The 20,019-nt window shown below is 36.2% G+C and overlaps 1 protein-coding gene across 3 annotated transcripts in view; it reads left to right on the forward strand.

The window, feature by feature from the left end:
* Positions 1–20,019, forward strand: part of csk (C-terminal Src kinase) — a 167,931-nt gene that overhangs the window by 133,924 nt on the left and 13,988 nt on the right. For all 3 annotated transcript variants that reach the window (XM_039773179.1, XM_039773180.1, XM_039773181.1), the window contains 8 exons: positions 4,399–4,512; positions 4,765–4,877; positions 5,165–5,384; positions 12,675–12,768; positions 12,883–12,948; positions 14,914–15,013; positions 15,321–15,411; positions 16,400–16,473. In XM_039773179.1, the coding sequence (XP_039629113.1) occupies positions 4,399–4,512; positions 4,765–4,877; positions 5,165–5,384; positions 12,675–12,768; positions 12,883–12,948; positions 14,914–15,013; positions 15,321–15,411; positions 16,400–16,473 (872 nt within the window). The remainder of the gene's footprint in view (positions 1–4,398; positions 4,513–4,764; positions 4,878–5,164; positions 5,385–12,674; positions 12,769–12,882; positions 12,949–14,913; positions 15,014–15,320; positions 15,412–16,399; positions 16,474–20,019) is intronic.

Here is a 20,019-nt window from a genome sequence, read left to right on the forward strand (position 1 = left end):
ATGTGTGTGATTGGACTTTTCAGATGAACTTCATTCAAGTATATTGTCACACTTCTAAGTTCGGTATGTACCCTATTAGCTGAACTTTTATATACAGGTAAAAAGTGTGACTAATGCTCAGTTTCTCTTCTGGGAGTTCCAGGCAAAGAAAGAAGGTTGCATATTGCTGCTGCCTCTGCTTTCACAATTTTAAGTGCTATGAAAACTTGTGTATTCTTGCTGCTGCATTTGGAACTTTGATGTCTGTCCTAAGTAGACCAGTTAGCAGTACATTACAGTCATCTAGACGACTCAAAGCAAAATTGTGAATACATTTCTCAATATCTTGCAATGTAATAAGAGGTCTAACTTTAGAATGTTTCTTAAATGGAAATGTGCAGTCTTAGTAATATGGTTACTATGTGATATAAAGTTTAGGTTAGAGCCCATGATTATACCTAAATACAGGCAGTCCCCTGGTTACGTACAAGATAGGGACTGTAGGTTTGTACTTCAGTTGAATTTGTATGTAAGTCGGAACAGGTACATTATTTTAATAAATGCTATTTTTGACCAACTGTAACCAAGTGCTCTGCCAGTGAATGATGCAGCTTCACCTCTCTCTGACCTTTTTATTATTTCTACTTTTTTTTCAATGGTGATGGTTTTAATCATCTTTACTGTATGACCAGCACTTGCATCAGATTTGTGTTTCAGAGACATTGTTGAAGGGTGAAGACAAAAGGTTAAGATGAACTCTTCTGCAAAGCACTGTACACGCTATCACAGCAGGAAGGCACCCGTCATCAATACGTCTGAAGTACTGACAAGAGACAACTTCCTGCTGTGTATGGAACAGAACAAGCAGCCTTACTATTGAGAATGACTGGGGTCGGCGAGGGGGGGTTCACTACCCGGCCAGCACACAGTCACCTCCACTACAGTATGCTGCCTGCAGCGTCCACCCACCGAGAATGAACACAGTGTGGCCAAAGGCGGGTAGTGAATCGCCCACCACCACCCCCATTCAACAGCAAGCCACCCTACAATGCTACCCCTGCTGCCCCATTCACCCTCAATGGCCTCCGTTTAGCCACAACCAGGTCACCACTTGCAGCATTACCAGCCGCCCACAGAGAACGAACAGGGTAGCCGTATGTGGTGGGCAGGAAGTTAAACGCCCCCCTCCGCTTCATCCAGCCTGCGTCCAGTCAGGATCAGTAGCTGTGGTGGCAGCAAACTGCCCCATCAAGTCTCCGTCCTGCACACAAGCGATAGCTGTGGCCCAGGTGACTATGGACCACGGGGTCACCGCTTGCCGCTAGGAGCCACCCAAGGGACACTGCACTGCGCGAGCAGCAAAATCGCCCCCTCCAGCCACTGCTTGCAGCATCCCCAGGCCGAAGATGACGAAGCGGCAGTTATTGAGGAGCATGCAGCGCAGCTGCTGCCCTGTTCGTAAGTTGTAGGTTGGATGTCCACAATCTGGGGACTACCTGTACTTCCACTTTGAATTTTAAAAGTTTATTTCTAATATCCTCATTATTTCCATTTTTCCTTATTTAACTTGAGGAAATTACTACTTATCTATTCAGAAATACAAGACCGATCAGAAATCTTGGGCTATCAATTGGTAAAACTACATTCCATCTGCATAGCTGTGGTTGTTCCCCTTGTGTTTAGAAATATTGTGACCTAGTAAGAGCATATAGACTGTAAATAACAGTATGCCAAAATAGAATATCATGGATCTCTGAACTACAATCATCACAACAAACAAAGAATTTTCTACCTGTGAAATCAAACTGGAACAAATGAAGACACTGCCCGAGAGGCCCAGCTATCGTCTAAGGTGATTTATTAGTATACTCTGGTTTAGTAGAACACAAACAGTCTCAGTCTGCCATTAGCTCATAAGTCATTTACTACACACTACATTCTTTAATAGTGTACAGTATGTCATCACTATTGATAATATACATTATTAAAGAATGTGAGTTAAAAAAAGTGGTAAAAGACAAAAAGTTAATGCAAAAATTAATGAATAAAATTAAGCAAGAGAAAAGGCAGGAGTATTGTCACGCAAAGAGAGTACTGTATATTGAAACTCTTACTTGCATATCTGAGTAACATACAACACATAACCACTCTATGGTGCCATGTTAAACAAGAAGGTATGAAAATGCGTAACATAATATTCCGGTGAAACAAATCAGATTTTGCCTAACAGATAAAGCTTCTTGTTTATTGTCTGTGTACCATACATGTTCTCCCCTTGACTACATGGCTTCTCCTTTCCATATCCCCAAGATATGTATGTTAAGTTAATTGGCCTTGTTAGGTTGTGTGCCTGAGAGGACCCTACTGCACCCTGGCAATCCTGTTCAAGGCTTTTTTCCTGTCTTGCACCTAGTATTGCCAGAATAGCCTAAAGCCCTCCTTGACCCTTAATTGAATTAAGTTTGTTAATATTATTCCATTGTGCAATTTACCACTATCAAGCAATACCTGCTTTCTGTTTTTACCTCCTATATATTCCTTTCTGGAACTATTCTCAAGCACAAAGGGAGTTCATTTTTCTCGTATGTAACCAGTTGGTATTGTTCAATTGTAACAGATGTTTCTTCCATTATTCATTTTTTTAAAATCTATTTGATCTTTAATAAGCTTTTAAGACTGGGCCACAAGCTTCTAACAAAAGAAGAATTAAAGTTGAACAAGAAATACTATACTATATTTATGTATCTGTTTAGGAAACTGTTATATTAATAGAATTGATTGGGGTAAGTTTGAAATTAATAATTACAGTTTTGACAGGATTAATGCAGATAAGCAAAGCAAGTAGAATAAGGGGGCACAAGTGAAAACTTTTTTTTAGTTATACGGCACATGGCACTGTAACTCAGAACAATTCCAACTTGAAATTTATTTTACGTGTCATTTTGGTGCCCCTAACTGTTCTGTTGTGTTTAATCTGTATTTTTGTACAGTAGTATATTTTCTCTTAGTATCATATGTCAGCATCTTCATAGTTTCTACCTTTTTCCCTTTGTAGTACTTCTGTGGCCTTGTTATTTTGAATATGTGATAATACCATTAAGGGGCAGCACAATGAACTGTCATTAATGTGTCCTTGCCTATGCTCATAATACTCCACGAGGCTGAAAAGACTGATGTTTCTGGGACAGGAGTGGGAAACAAAACTATGGTGTTGTATTGCCAGTTGGAGTGCAGTCTAGACTGCATGCTCTGTTATCTCTTTGCTCCTCACTTCCATATTAGAGGTTATACAAAATAAACAATGTGTACTTTCTGTTTTATCATCACAGCAGCGTCCCATAAATCATACAGCTTTTTTCACCATGAGCACTAGACTGTGACTCTGGGTGTCTCCTGCAGTGAGTTACAAGGATATACATCTTAAAAACATACTCTCTGCTTGAAATGTCATTTCTCTTGCAAATAATAAAAACATTTGTACACTTCACTGTCTAGATGTTTTAACATCTGTGCACAACAGTAAGAAATTAAGATATTTCACTAATATTCCTGTACTATTTTTTGTAATTTTTTTATCTGCTTCTGTGGAGCAAAATGAATGGATAGATTTTGCTCAGTTTTATTACTTTTATAGATAGATACAGTATAAAAAGGAGTCTGCAGTAGACCTAATGCTAAATTAAGGATATTATGACAGACCACCTCTTCACAGGTCTTACTGGTTCAATTTTTGTTTCTTTTAGAAGTGAAGTGTTTTTGTTTATGCATTTAGAATTCCACCAGTACATTTGCAAAATTTAACCTTTAGATTTTACTAAAACCTTTAAATTAAGAAAGCAGTATGTAAAAGTAAACAGCTTTCTAAATGAACTGATAAGATTTAACTTGTGTGTGAAGGTGTAGTGCAATAGTTTTATCAAAGCAATGTACAAGTTTAAGAAAAAAATCATCAAAAATAGAGCTGTGAAAGTTAAGAAGTCTTCTCTGCAAGTATACTGTACATTATAAAAAGAAAGTGACTTCTTTAAAAGTCTTTATATTCTTTAAGAAGAGGTAAGCTTCTGCTCATTGTAAAGGTGACTCGCCTGAGATGGGAGCAACGTCAAGTGATTTAATCTAATATAGAGAAGAGGCTGAAAATGTAGAATAAAGAGTACCAATCAAAAATAAATAGTTCTGGATAAGAATGTAACTGGTATTGTGTCCTTATAACAATATTCAGATTGTCGTGTTTTGCTTGTTTCCTCATTTATTCTTTTTATAATCCTTGGGTCCCAGTCTTTCACTCTTTTTAACAGTATAAAAGACTTTTATTTTTTATTTTATTTTTTTGGACTGGTGTTTTAAAGTATTATTAGTTTTATATGTATTTGTGTTACTAATGTGTTCATTGTTTGAATGATCTTATTTTTTTTACAGACAGCATGGCCATCTGGCACAGAGTGTGTAGCCAAGTATAACTTTTTGGGAGAGGCAGAGCAGGACCTGCCATTTAGCAAAGGAGATGTGCTGACCATCATTGAAGTCACCAAGGTAATGTGACAAGAAATACCTTTATACCTAGTAAAGGTGGAGCAAAGCATTATAGGAAGACATGTAATCTTAATCAATGTGTCTCATATTCAATAATAGCAGCATTAATTGAGAATCTACAGGTATTACTATAGGCATTGAGTTGCATGAACTTTGTTTGAAATATTTTGCTTCCTTAAACAGTTAGATATGATGTATTTCATAAACGCATCCAAGTTGTACTTCCCACACAGTTTTTTTGTTTAATTGTAGGATCCAAACTGGTACAAAGCAAAAAATAATGGAGGAAGAGAAGGGATCATTCCAGCTAACTATGTTCAGAAAAGAGAAGGAGTGAAGTCTGGCAGCAAACTTAGCCTTATGCCGTAAGTGCTATTTAAGCTTTTCAGTTTTTATTCTTGCATTGTGCTTTTTTTTTTTTAATTATTTGATAAACGACACTTCCTATCATAACAGTTTTATGCCCATCTTTTTATACGTTCAACATTGTGTACTTAATTTTAATACTTTTACAGTTAATTTCTTATACTTCAATCTATACAGAAAAAAACCATTTTATAATGATTGTAAGCTGTTTTTGATTTGTAGTACATTCTAATTTCTCTGCAAATAACTTTTTTATTATTATTATTATTATTATAACAATAAACAGGTGGTTCCATGGAAAGATTACACGAGAGCAGGCAGAGCGGCTACTTTATCCTCCTGAAACCGGACTGTATCTAGTCAGAGAAAGCACCAATTATCCTGGCGACTACACACTGTGTGTGAGTTGTGAGGGAAAGGTAGAACATTATCGGATAATCTACCACAATGGCAAACTCACTATTGATGAGGAAGAGTTCTTCGATAATCTCATGCAGCTGGTTGAGGTGATGACTCCTCATTTTTACTTTCATTTGTTCTTATGTTTAACTATTTTATTATTTCATTTTCAAGAATCATATTATACTATTTGGGGGTCACACAAGTTCCAGAACCTGTCCTGGTCACAAGAACAAGCAGGGAGTCTCCCATGATGTGATGACCGTCCTTTATATAGCACACAGAACTATCCACAGTCAAACATACAATCTAAATACTCATAGAAAAAGAAGTGTGGAGTAGTGGTTCATAAATATTTTTGAATTCCTTTTGTTTAACTTACTTGACTTAAATGCCATTTCAAAGAAATGTGATGAATCCAGCAAACCCAAGTTGCTCAGGTCACTCAAAAATAAATACATGAGCATGTCTGCTCATGTATTCATTTGCGGTCTGCTCTGGAGGACTTCCAGTTTTCCCTTTTTAATATATATATTGCAAGCAATGCATGTCTTGTAGCCTAGAGGGTAAAGAGACATTTTTTGATTGTCATCCAGTGTGAACGCATCTGGCTTATTTATACTTGCTTACATTACATAGTCTATAATATTAAATGGACAAGTTTATGCTTCCATCAAAAGTGAACAAAATTATGAAACCAGCACCTTTTAATATTTCTAATACTGTATAAGCAGGGTGAGGTAAATTCAGTGAGCAGTCTGTTTGCTTTTAAGATGCATCTAGACAAAGAGTAAGTACTACGGCAGCAGTATATATAATTGAAAATGTACCATAATACTGAAATTATACACTACCATGCTTGAAATTTTGCTTTCCTCCAACTTGTATCTTGTTCACTGTATCAGAATGCAGCTAAGTAATTCCTGAATTATTCCAAACAATAACAAAAAGCTCTGTTAATGCGAGTATTTAAAATGTAAGTGTACACATTAGGCAGGTTATGCACTGAGAAAGCACCTGGTTATTTTTAAAACACATTTCAGAACTTTTAAATGATCGGCCACGTCTAAATGCCATTCAGAAGCAGACTAATTAGAGGCTTCCAGGGACAGGCTTCAATATGAAAAGTCTACAACTGCTATGTTCAAAATATACAGTGTACTCGGTATGCTTCTGAAAATCAGTACCAATTTTGGTCTGTGCTATATAATCAACTAGATGTTTTCCCGGTTTAAAAAATTAAAATTGTGAGGAGGGCCTAAACAGGCAGTGTGAGGTCAATAGAAAACTAGTGAAAAGTGTTCAGAGCCAAAAAGGAAAACAAAAACTCTTACTGTAACTTTATTACAAGAACAAGTGCATAACTGGAACGGAGTAAACATTTTTAGAATACACATTTTGTATACCTCAGAGTCTTCTATTATACGTAGTGAGATGGCTTGAATACTGTATTGCCCAATATGTTTACTTTTATTGGATCTTACATAAAGGCAGGCTTTTAAGCTAAAATTGTTAAGTTTATAGATTTTACCCTAAGTAGATGCTAAGGGATTTTACCTTCTATGTCTCCTTGACTAGCTTCTTGCAGTTAAGAAAATAAAGTAATTGGATGAAAGGGTACAGCTGGTCTTCAAGGACTGAAATATTTAGGCTTCCTCATTTAGTAGAAAGTCGTCTTTGTCTCCTCTTAATGAGTCTTTCAGAACTCCGTGAAACGCCGTTTGCAGCTGCCACCTACTGTTTCATTTGAGGTACTCTAATTTTCTGTTAAAAGAAATCTGTAACCTTTACAGGATTTATTACAAACCTTCAAATGTAAAAAATATTTTATGATTAATTTGGTGATTTTTTTTTTTTTTTTTGATGCTCTAAAAACATTATTTAGAACATAATGCTTATCTGAATATTGTGTGTCTCTTAAATTGTTTTAGTACCTTCTAGAATATTTAGTTACTGGCAATTATGATCAATTCCAAAATGCACCCATAGGCATAAACTGCTGGTTGTAAAACATCCACAAAGATAATAAATATTTTTTTTATTGTTATACATATGTAGAACATAATTTGTCACTTTCTAAGTCAAAATCATTTAATCTCCAAACATAATTTTGCAGACACAATGTCAGACAATCAGTCGATTCAGGGATATAACATCAAAATAGCACAATCAGTCCAAATATGATTATTCACTGTGTTCAGAGTGTAGCTTGGTGGTAACATTGATTTACTTTTGTTGCCTGTTTCACAACAAGTAAATATCATTGGTATATAGTACAGTACAGTTTGTATATGATAGATACTTGATGAAAAGTATTATGTGATGATAATACTTAATAAAGAAACCCATAGTAAAAGCAATAAATGGGTTAAAGTAGTATAAAAATGTTGTTTGTTTTTTTGTTTAACTTTATAGCATGTACATATTTTTCATGTTTAAAAGGCTGTTTCATTTTCATATTGATTCTATCTGTTATAATTTACAGCAGGTAGGCAGAGCCAAAGTTTATGGATAATTTTGTGGAAAGTTATCATATTATAGCAGATTTGAATAATATGTTGTCTTGAGTTGTATGACACACAAATAATGCTTAATTCATTATAAAATCTAATTGAATATGAGATTTTTTTATTAAAACAATAATAAACAAGGCTAATGTGTGTCAGTAATTTTTAGGAGAACACTCCTAAAGTCAGTTACCTGAATTGAATTGCTGAAAATTGCTTACTTGTGTATTAATGTTTAATACTAAATAGAAGCTCTTTAGAATGAATGGATATTATGTGGGTAGTGCAGTGGTAGAGCTGATGCCTTGCAACAAGGAGGGTGGGCATTCTCGTCCAAAGTGCTCTTGCATGGAGTTTGCATATTCTCCCTGTGAATGTGTGAGATTTCTAATAGTGCTGAAGTTTCCTCACGTAGACCAAGGACAGGCACGTTAGGAGAATTGGTGTTGTTAAATTGGCCTGTGTGTGTGTGTGTGTTACCCATACAAGAGACTGGCACCATGTACAAATATTGTTACATCTAAGTTTGTATCAGATTTTTTTTTTACACTTATATTTCCAATTAAATGAGTATGGAAATTATAATTTCTGGTTTGTATAGTTGATGATGGTGATATGTTTCATTGTAGTGATAGCATATCTCAGGCTTGTACTTGTATTGCTTATGCAAGTGGAGCAGGCATTCAGAAGAGTGCATGGAGAGAGCTACTGGGCCACTTTATACTTCACACTCAGAATGTGTACATGCAAGCATCATCCAACGCATGCACGAGTAGCAGTGCCAACAAAAAAAAATTGGGGAGCACAGTGTGTTGAAGTTGGAAAGTGGCATCAAAGTCTCTGCTTACTATCAACATGTGACAGGAAGCTGCTTTGCAGATCCTACAGGATCAATTTGTGTGCTTCAATGTTTGATGATTGGTTCGATGTGGTGAAGCAAAATGCTGACATACAAATATATTTGTGGTGCTTTTCTTTTCAAGCATCACATACACCCGATCATAATGACACAATACATTTTTTTTTTTGCCCCTTCATAACAGCATCAGAATGTACGGAAGTGTGTTTAAGCCACAGAGAAAAAAAAAGTTTATTTTGTCATTAAAGTAGACTGTCGTAAGCGTCATCTTAGAACCGACTCAGTTGTTAATGGCTACGTGCTTCTATTGCTTCCTCCTGCACTGAGAGCAGCAGCAGGCAGCAGTTGCCACACACAACACATTAAATTTATAATATTCTGGCTTATAATATTTCTGGAAGCACAAAATCTTAGAGATGTGCAATGGGAAGGGCTGCTTAAACAGAATCCTTAATTGATGAAACACAACACTTAATTGTTCATTGTGCTTTTGAAATCAAAGTAATGTTTATTACTATAGCAACTAAAATGTGCCAAATACGTATCATTAATGCTTTCACCACATTTGTATGGTGCAGGACGGAACAAAGACTCCAGTTATGAGTAATTACTGTCCTCCAGTTCTATGATAGGTTAGGGTTAGGGGATTAGTAAACTGTCTGATCAGCTAAGTGAGGCAGCTTGAACACATCATAACAAATGCTGTTTTCTCAAGAATTCTGAACTATCAATGTTAACTGATAAGTTTGATTTAATCATACATTTTATTCACAAAAGTAGCCTTAAAGTCATTATAAATCTAAAAAAAAAAAAAGAAGGGAAAGACTTGGAAAATTAAATCATTAGTTTGTAAAATTTGAAATTTTAGTTAACTTGATTTTTCCATTAAATATTTCTCTTCTATAAGTATTATTAACCAGCTAATGTCTCCTCCATACACTGAAACCTGACAATGTGACTTTCTGACAAAACTAATTTGAAGTATGTTGCTATAAAAGCAGATTAAAGAGTCTGTGTTAATGAAAATATCCTGATTTGCTTTGGTATTCATTAATTCACATGGCAATGACATTATGATATTTGATTTTCTTTATTATTGGTCTCGTATTCTTTAAGTGTAAATGAATCAGGTTATCCACGCTGATCATATCATTGTTTATAAACCCTACATTGAAACCCCCTGAATCAATTAAATCACCCTTCTCTAACACACATCAAATTAAAGCACTGTACTAAAATATTTTATTCCTTATCACACTACACTTCTGTTAATACATTTAAAAATATTAAAAAATTAGGCATACGTAAGAAAAATTAAAAGACACACAAATAAATAATTCACAGAAAGTATCTGTAATACCATGGTGAACCTGAGCCAATACAACATTTTTGAGAGTTGGGGACAATAAGAAGTGTTACCTATAGTTTTATCCAATAAGAGTTCAGTGGTTAACAATACTGTAGACCCAAAATAAGAATGGTGGTACATCAAAGCATATAAAGTCTGCTAAATTTGGGGGAAAAAAAACACTTTGAGCTCAGATGTTGTTGCTAATTATAGTCTTTTTTTTAAATCTAGATTTTCGTATGAATGTCCTTTGGTGTAACTGCCATTTCCTGTTCCGTAAGATCATAGTTGAAAACTGCAGAAGTGTAACTTTAATATAATAATAAAAGAAAATCTCAGCATGCAGCAACACACACTAAAGTTAATGGTCCTTCTACATCAGTCTTCGCATAGGAGGACAGATGCTTTAAAATAAAAATGTTTTATTGCTGTTTCAACTGAGTGACATTTACCAGTAGTTTATTATGGAACCTATTTCAAACTTTCTGGAAAATGTAATGTGAACAGAAACTTAAAAAAAAAAAACACTTTCACTGAGTTCTACCACACATTCCCCTTTCACAAAACCACATACATTCCCATGCATACAGTGTAACAGTGACATTTTTGGCATGAAAATTCTAGTGGGGCTATACCAGAATGTTTCTTTGTGCAGACGTCTCTAACGTTACCATTAACTTACCTAATAAGTAATATCTGTCCCTCTTTTACTATGACTAGAGAGATGTGCAAGTTCATGCAGTTTATATCATTAAAAAAAAAACAATGGAATGCTGGTGCCTGGCCTGCCTCGGTTGGAATCGGATCATTGCAGTATCCACTGGCATTGTCATCATCTGACAAAATACAACTGTATAGATGTAAACGTTAAGTAAACTAAGAGCTTCACAGTCACCCGCTGCCCAGGAAAATTACTGGATTTTGGCTACAAACTGCCGACATTAAAACAGCAATACCTCAAGTTTGTGTTATTCTGGCTTGTCCTTTTTTTTTTTCGTTTTCTTTTTCACCTCAGACAGAACACGCAGACTGCATACAACACATAACTTGAACACAAGACACAAGAAGGGCTGTCCAGTAGCACTACTAAAAATTATGGCCAGTGCAAGTTCAGCAAACAATTGAAAATGTATTTTTTGAAATAGTGCATTGAATGTAAGCAGAGCATTTTTTAGTTTTTGATGTGTAATTATGTTTGAGGTACACACAGCTATCTGAATGATGTGGTGGAGGAGTTGATCTAATATGAAACCGAAATGTTTTTAATGTGATATTGATAGTATATTTGATTGAACTGTGTGTAATTATTTGTACTGTGGTTTTTAAAATTTAATTAAAGATGAATGTAGTCATTACATTTATACTTGCAGGAACAGACTTAATACATGTTATTCTTATCACAACACCCAGTGCCATGATCACAAGCAAATAGAATGTGGGAATTCACACCATACAACCTGGGTTGCCTTGTAGTTCTGTCAAAACAGGCAAAGATCAGCAACATAACCAATATATGTGCTGGCGTTTTACATGGTTTTTGTTTTGCAGTTGCTTAAAGTTTTGGCTGTGACTCAAAGTATTCTCAGTTTGACCTTCTTCTCTTGGCCTCTTGATCAGCTCATCATTTGACCTTATACTTGAGGCATGGCCCTGACCCCACATCAGTTTTGCAGAGGTTAATTATTCTTAATACTCTCTGTCCCTAAGATGACTTTGCCTTACATTTGGGGCGCATGTATCTAGGTTCTCTGTCTCTGAAGCAGCCAGCTTTGCCTTTCACCTGAAAATCATAAAACTAACTTAAACTTCTAAAAAAAGTGAGACTGTCACAGCAAGGTGTTTGCTTGTGAAACAAAAAGTTGTTAGTAAAAAAGAAAAACACAGCCTAAATATAACAAACATTTTGCTTATAACATAGCAGGCTATTTCAGCATAGAGAATGAATCGAGTGTCTTTTGTAAGATTCTTAATCAGTACTTTGTCACACTTTTAAAGATTGGAAGAAAAGGTCTGCTCCTTCTCCATATACACATTTGACGCTGCGTGTTCACATTTTGTATCTTTTTGTTGTTAAAAGGTAGGTAGCGGGTAATATGGTTTTATTTTGATCCACTGGTGTCAAGTCTGAGAATAAACCATGCTAAGAGTTAGTGTAGTTAGTATATTCCTTAGGTTTATGAGGTTTTTTTGTTGTTGTTGTTGTTGAACAGGCCTTTTTGGGCAGCTAGGGGTAAGTGAGGTCTATCATTTATTTATTTTTTTTATACAAAAACCAGACATAAATATCTTTTACGATTGCACTCTCCCTAGAAAGTTCTATTATCATCACCTCTATCAAAATACAGTATATAAACTTCCCTTTCAAGTCAACAGTACAACAATATGTTTAAGGGAAATGCACAGAAAAGCTACAAAGAAAATACATTTTTGGATATGATGGAGAAGCAGTTATATTTCAAACAGATTTTTTTGTTGGAAATGTAGCAGCTCTTGAGGAATGCTCTCATAAATGTAAGTGAGCGTTCAATAAAAAAAGCACAGCAGAACCTCTGATATACTATCACAGTTATCAGGAGTTTGAATGCACTGAATCATTCAGCACAGGCAGAGAGGTATTCCAGAAAAAAAAAACATTTTATTCTGCAAAAACTTTTTTTTCTGAAATTTTGGTTCACTCTTTCAGCATTACACCAAAGACGCAGATGGATTGTGTACGCGACTGATTAAGCCAAAACTAATGGAAGGGACGGTGGCTGCCCAAGATGAATTCTCCAGGAGTAAGTTCAGTTGCAAAATAATAGCTCTAACTAAAAGGAAAAAGTACATTGATTTTATTTTTTCTTTTGGTTAATTGCACAAGTAGACATTTTTTTTTTCCTTTATGCCCCAAGGTGGCTGGTCCCTCAATTTAAAAGAACTGAGATTTTTACAGTCCATTGGAAAAGGAGAATTTGGAGGTATGTGATCAACGTGTTTTGTTTGTCAACTAGAATCAGTCATTGTGAAACTACTAAATGCATTTTTTACATAAATATTCAGATTGAAATTCCAATGTTTAATATGCACCCTTTTGTGAATTATATTAATTAATACAGGTGCCGGTCATAAAATTAGAATATCATGACAGAGTTGATTTATTTCAGTAATTCCATTCAAAAAGTGAAACTTGTATATTAGATTCATTCATTACACACAGACTGATGTATTTCAAATGTTTATTTCTTTTAATTTTGATGATTATAACTGAAAACTAATGAAAGTCCCAAATTCAGTATCTTGGAAAATTAGAATATCAATTAAGACCAATGGAAAAAAATGATTTTTAGAAATGTTGGCCAACTGAAAGGTATGAACATGAAAAGTATGAGCATGTACAGCACTCAATATTTAGTTGGGGCTCCTTTGGCCTGGATTACTGCAGCAATGTGGCGTGGCATGGAGTCGATCAGTCTGTGGCACTGCTCAGGTGTTATGAGAGCCCATGTTGCTCTGATAGTGGCCTTCAGCTCTTCTGAATTGTTGGGTCTGGCGTATTGCATCTTCCTCTTCACAATACCCCATAGATTTTCTATGGGGTTAAGGTCAGGCGAGTTTGCTGGCCAATCAAGAACAGGGATACCATGGTCCTTAAACCAGGTACTGGTAGTTTTGGCACTTTGTGCAGGTGCCAGGTCCTGTTGGAAAATGAAATCTGCATCTCCATAAAGTTCGTCAGCAGCAGGAAGCATGAAGTACTCTAAAACTTCCTGGTAGATGGCTGCGTTGACCTTGGACCTCAGAAAACACAATGAACCAACAGCAGAAGATGACATGGCACCCCAAACCATCACTGACTGTGGAAACGTTACACTGGACTTCAAGCAACGTGGATTCTGTGCCTCTCCTCTCTTTCTCCAGACTCTGGGACCTTGAATTCCAAAGGAAATGCAAAATTTGCTTTCATCAGAGAACATAACTTTGGACCACTCAGCAGCAGTCCAGTCCTTTTTGTCTTTAGCTCAGGCGAGTTGCTTCTGACGCTGTCTCTTGTTCAAGAGTGGCTTGACACAAGGAATGTGACAGCTGAAACCCATGTCTTGCATACGTCTGTGCGTGGTGGTTCTTGAAGCACTGACTCCAGCTGCAGTCCACTCTTTGTGAATCTCCCCCACAGTTTTGAATGGGTTTTGTTTCACAATCCTCTCCAGGGTGCGGTTATCCCTATTGCTTGTACACTTTTTCCTACCACATCTTGTCCTTCCCCTCTCTATTAATGTGCTTGGACACAGAGCTCTCTGAACAGCCAGCCTCTTTAGCAATGACCTTTTGTGTCTTGCCCTCCTTGTGCAAGGTGTCAATGGTCGTCTTTTGGACAACTGTCAAGTCAGCAGTCTTCCCCCTGATTGTGTAGCCTACAGAACTAGACTGAGAGACCATTTAAAGGCTTTTGCAGGTGTTTTGAGTTAATTATTTGAGTCAATATTGAACCTTTTCACAATATTCTAATTTTCTGAGATACTGAATTTGGGACTTTCATTAGTTGTCAGTTATAATCATCAAAATTAAAAGAAATAAAGATTTGAAATACATCAGTCTGTGTGTAATGAATGAATCTAATATACAAGTTTCAGTTTTTGAATGGAATTACTGAAATAAATCAACTATGTCATGATATTCTAATTTTATGACCGGCACCTGTACATTCCATGATCTTTCATGTACAAAAATATACAAGGGGTTTACACACAGGTGTAGATAAGTTCTTGTAAATTTTGGTCCTCAGATTTTGTTTATTGGTTCTGAGGCATTTACAAATAAATGTTTCTGATGTAGAGGACCAAGTGCAGTAGACATTGAATCAAGTTGACCCTTGTACTATAGATAACAGTGTTAACTTATTTTATTGTTTTTGTATTGCTTATTTTTTCCTGACATGGCTATAGATGTGATGCTTGGTGACTACAGAGGGAACAAAGTAGCCGTAAAATGCATTAAACATGATGCTACAGCCCAGGCTTTTCTTGCAGAGGCCTCCGTTATGACGTAAGTAATGTATCTCCAGTGTACGATGTAACAAGTTGGATACAGCCCAGGATTGCGTTACATTTTAATCAGACTTAACATGATAATCAAATTATGCTGATTGTGCGTAAGATGACTGCACCCCATTCATTCATTAATCCATCAGATATTCTTGTGTGTTTAATTGGTACATACACCAGGTAAATATATTACTTATACATAACAGAATCTGCATTTCATTTTAATGATTTAAATATTAGTTATTTTGCAAAATATAATAAGAGGTTATTGACCAACTCATTTTATATTTTGTCCTCTGGTTATATAGGCAGCTACGACATAACAACCTTGTTCAACTGTTAGGAGTAATAGTGGAAGAGAAGGGGGGTCTATTCATTGTGACAGAATATATGGCCAAGGTAAGGTGTCCTAAAACAAAACATCAACTGTTTGTGAATTATGCAGTAGCTATTACCAAAAGTGCTCTAAATTTGTGTTACTACATTACAGTTAGTCAGGCTAGCCTACACTGGGTCATGCAGTGGAGATTTACAGTGATGCCTGATTATAGTAGTTTTCCATATTATAAAAGTTGGCACATTATATGCAGTACCTATGTAGAATATTCACACCACCAGCCTTCAGATTTTTTCATGGCATAAGGCAATACTTAGCTTTGAGATCAGTGAGGACTCCAAACTTGTCAGGTTATGGGGTCCCTAGAGAAAGCAATGTGTCTATGATTACAAGCTCATGATAAAGTACAACACTTTTGATGCCTTTGTATTCTTCAAAACATAGACATGGTTGCTACAGCATTGCCTTCCTTATCCAGTAGGTCATTCACCATTGGCGAGCTGATCTTCGGGCAACTACGTGTACTATTGGTTTTAATTTTACTATTGCACACCTTATGCAGGTTGCCATCTTGCTTACAGTTAAACCAGCAGCCCTATAAATCAAACACAGTCATTCCTAATGCCAAGCCTTTACTGAAACATGACTGCTCAAACAGTGTAGATAAATTTACTTTAATAGGCAAAGAGTGTGCCTTTCCAATATTTGATGCCAGGCAAGAAAGGCTTTCTTTCAGTGCTGTAAACAAATCAAAATATTGTTCAAGACTGTTTGATTGAAATCTTATAACTGGCAAATCTAAAACTCCACAGAAAGACAAAAGTGGCATAAATGTTCACTTTAGTTTGTAAAATATTATTCAGATGGAATGGAATCAAATCTATTATTAAACTTATTTGCTTTCACGGCCTAAAAGTCTATGAGAGTAATGTTCCTTAGTCAACCTAGCAGAGACAGCAAGTTTCTTATCTTTATAAAAATTCTTCTCCAATAGCCAACATGTAAGAAGAATAAAAAATAACTTTTTTTTTTTTAATAATCCACCTTTAGGGCAGCCTTGTGGATTATCTGCGGTCAAGAGGAAGGTCTGTGTTAACAGCAGACTGTTTACTGCAATTTTCCCTGTAAGTGATTTTGATGTCTTAAAAAGTTTTATGTAATATTACAATTCACATTAAAATACTTTGCTTTTTGGTACCTTTATATGAAATCTTAAAGTTTTCTAACATTTAATAGAAATCGACAAATACATGATAATATGTAATTATATACCATAAGACTACTCTTACTATATTAGAAAAGTGTTTGGAGTATATTTGACTATTTTTTCTGTATTTGCACTGCCATAAGATTAACAACATGATGCATTAGCAATTGTTTATGTGAACATTGTATTATTTTATCAGCTTGCACATTTACTCTCTGAATTTTGTAAGTCTAAATATTCTCATTAGATACAGCAAGGACAACTATTGGTATGAAACACAGCAAGAAATACTGTAGAAATATGTCAAAGTTTGGATTGTGAAATCTTCATTTCATGTAAACATCTTTTATGCCAAATTACACTTGTGCAGTAGCCGTTAAACAAAAGGTACAATTACATGCAGCTCAGTTGGTGAGACCTGTTTTAATTATCCTTTTTTTAAACATATTGAGCTGTGTATCATTTTTAAACGTGATAGTTATGTTATGCACTAGTTTATGTAATGGTGTCAAACTCTGTCATCAATAGGTATTTCTTTAATGGATGCATTGAGCTTCTTTAAAAGGAAGTGGCTGAGTAATAAATCTTGTCCACTCTGAGTCTCACAAGTGTGCATGGCAATTTAATGTTCAATCTCAAGCAGTCAATATAAAGTGAGCCCCTCTCCTTGGATATTTTCAGGTGTTATTGTGTCACAACATGAAATATTACCATACTGCTTTTAATTTGGATATTTTGCCAAATTAACAAGAAAAAAAACATATCCTCTCTGGCGCTGATGAAAGTAAATCTAATCAAACAAAATAAACTTGTATAAGTATTAAGATCAAAACAAAAAACAGTCATCCAGAATGTTGTGATATTTTCCTATAAATAATTGGATGTTATTAATTATCACTTGAAGACACTGACACCAAATGCTGTCTTAGTAAAGCCTACACTGTAATAAACTATTCCAACCGCACACAAAGTATTTACAGAGTCATGATAAGGCCAACATTTCCTTAATGAATACACTGTCATGCTGATTGAACTATACTATTTCAAGGTAATTCTGCTGTACAAACTGAAAGATTGCGCAATATAACTGGTGACATTGCATGAAATGCAGAATAAATGTGCCGTTAAATTCACAGTTTTCCAAAATCCAGCACACATGCTTCTTAAAGCCTGAGCAGTGGGCGATTCACGGTTTCTTTACTTTTCCTGTATTTTTTTGGGGTATTTACACCTAATTTCACTTGATGCCGATAACCCATGCTAGAGGAGTTATGGTTTATAAATTCCACATTTTACAGTTCAGTATCTATACTAATAAAAGGCAAAGCCCTCACTCACTCACTCACTCACTCACTCACTCACTCACTCACTCACTCACTGACTCATCACTAATTCTCCAACTTCCCGTGTGGGTGGAAGGCTGAAATTTGGCAGGTTCATTCCTTACAGCTTCCTTACAAAAGTTGGGCAGGTTTTATATCGAAATTCTACGCGTAATGGTCATAACTGGAAGCAGTTTTTCTCCATTTACTGTAATGGAGATGAGCTTCAACGCCGTGGGGGCGGAGTTTCGTGTGACATCATCACGCCTCCCACGTAATCACGCAGTACATAGAAAACCAGGAAGACCTCAAAAAGCGCTGAAGAAAACATGCATTATATAATTGAGAAGGCAGCGAAACAATAAGAAGCGAAGCGAGTGACATATACAACCATATTCATGAGTTCTGCTACTTCGGAAACAAAGCACGATGTAAACCTACACTTTAAATTAAGTTCATAGACAGGCTGCCGCTGGCGTTTGTAATTTAGTGCCTGCCCATATAAGGCCGTCCGTCAGCGGCAATCCAATAGCAAACTGCCACGGGTAAATATTCACGGGTGAAGGACTGTGCTTATGGAGAGGAAGATGAGATGGTCAGGGTGGTGTTTGACACAAACTCAGCGAAACTGCGAGAGAAAGTTTTAAGTGCCAGGACTAAGGTAACATTAAATACAGCCATGGACATAGCACGAGATGGCACCAGCACAGCTGGGAACCTTCGATGCATGTACACCGAGTGGCTCACGGAACTGACGCAGTGCACAGATAAAAGCAACAGTTCCAAAGAGCTGAACAAAACCAATTACACAATTGAAAAGGCAGCAAAAATATGAAGCGCCTCATACATACAAGCATATTCATAAATCCAACTACTGCGGAAACAAAGCACACGTTGGAAAAAGTCAATGTCCCGCTAAAGGAAGACAGTGTAAAAACCCGTGCATGCAGTGTGTCAGGTCTCAGATAAAGAAGAAGACGAGCTGTTTATTGATGCAGTAAGAAACGAATCGATGAATGAAACCTGTCATCTTTACAACGATTGACAAACACGGAATGTAACTTGAACACAACACATCCTACAAATACGAACCTGATTGAAAGAAATAATGATAATCAAATCCTTGATGACAGCAACACTCAGTAACACTCACAAAACAAATACTGTATATTGACAGTCATGTTACGCTATTTTTAAAATGTTCCCTTTTCTTTTCTAGCTTTTTAACACACTACTTCTCGCTGATACGCTGGTATATATATATGTATATATATATAACCCGATCTACATACTCGAATAATGGATACTTTATTCGCCATCAATGATTGTTTTGGTAAAGCCATACTCAGTGTATTCATTAGATGAACGGTAAAAAGTAAGAGCGAGGAGGATGACTTATTGAGGCATGCAGGCTGTAGTGCGCCAACTCTATCTGAATTGCGATCACATTTGAAAAATATATCTTTTCAAGTTCTATTTAGTCCATATGTGTCAAACTCAAGGGTCAGGCCACATCCGCCCGGCGTAATTATATCCGCCCGCGAGATCATTTTATATACTGTATTATTGTTATTAAAGCCCGGTATATGAAGCGCTGGTAACACAATAAACTACAGATCCCATAATGCAGCGCTTCAGCTGCCTTGCCAACACTTACCGCGTTAATCAAGTCTACCTTATGATGCTGCAAGTTATTGCGAAGCTAGCTCACACGATGCTGAAGAGAAAAGTTGATTCTGAAAATAGAGCCTTTAAAACCGATGGGAGGCTGAGTATATGTTTACTGAACCCGTGTGTCTCATTTGTGGAGCTAATGTGGCTGTAATTACAGAATTTAATCTAAGACGGCACTATAAAACAAAACATCAGGGTAACCTGAAAGACCTGAATGCAATGCAGAAGATACAGAAAGCAGAAGAATTAAATAAGAATCTGACACTTCAGCGGACGTTTTTACCCGTGCACAATCACAAAGTGATTTCAATTGAAGCTGCTTTTATGGGAGACACAACCACTTGCCCCACTTTCCCTGTTGCCAAGTAATGTTAAACCAAGTCGTCACTACGGTGTTCCCAAATCGCACTTTGCTGATAAACTGAGCGCACTGAGTTTGCACGGCGCTTTGGTGACTTTGAAGAACA

The sequence above is a fragment of the Polypterus senegalus genome, chromosome 12 (genome assembly GCF_016835505.1).
Source record: "Polypterus senegalus isolate Bchr_013 chromosome 12, ASM1683550v1, whole genome shotgun sequence".
NCBI lineage: Eukaryota > Metazoa > Chordata > Cladistia > Polypteriformes > Polypteridae > Polypterus > Polypterus senegalus.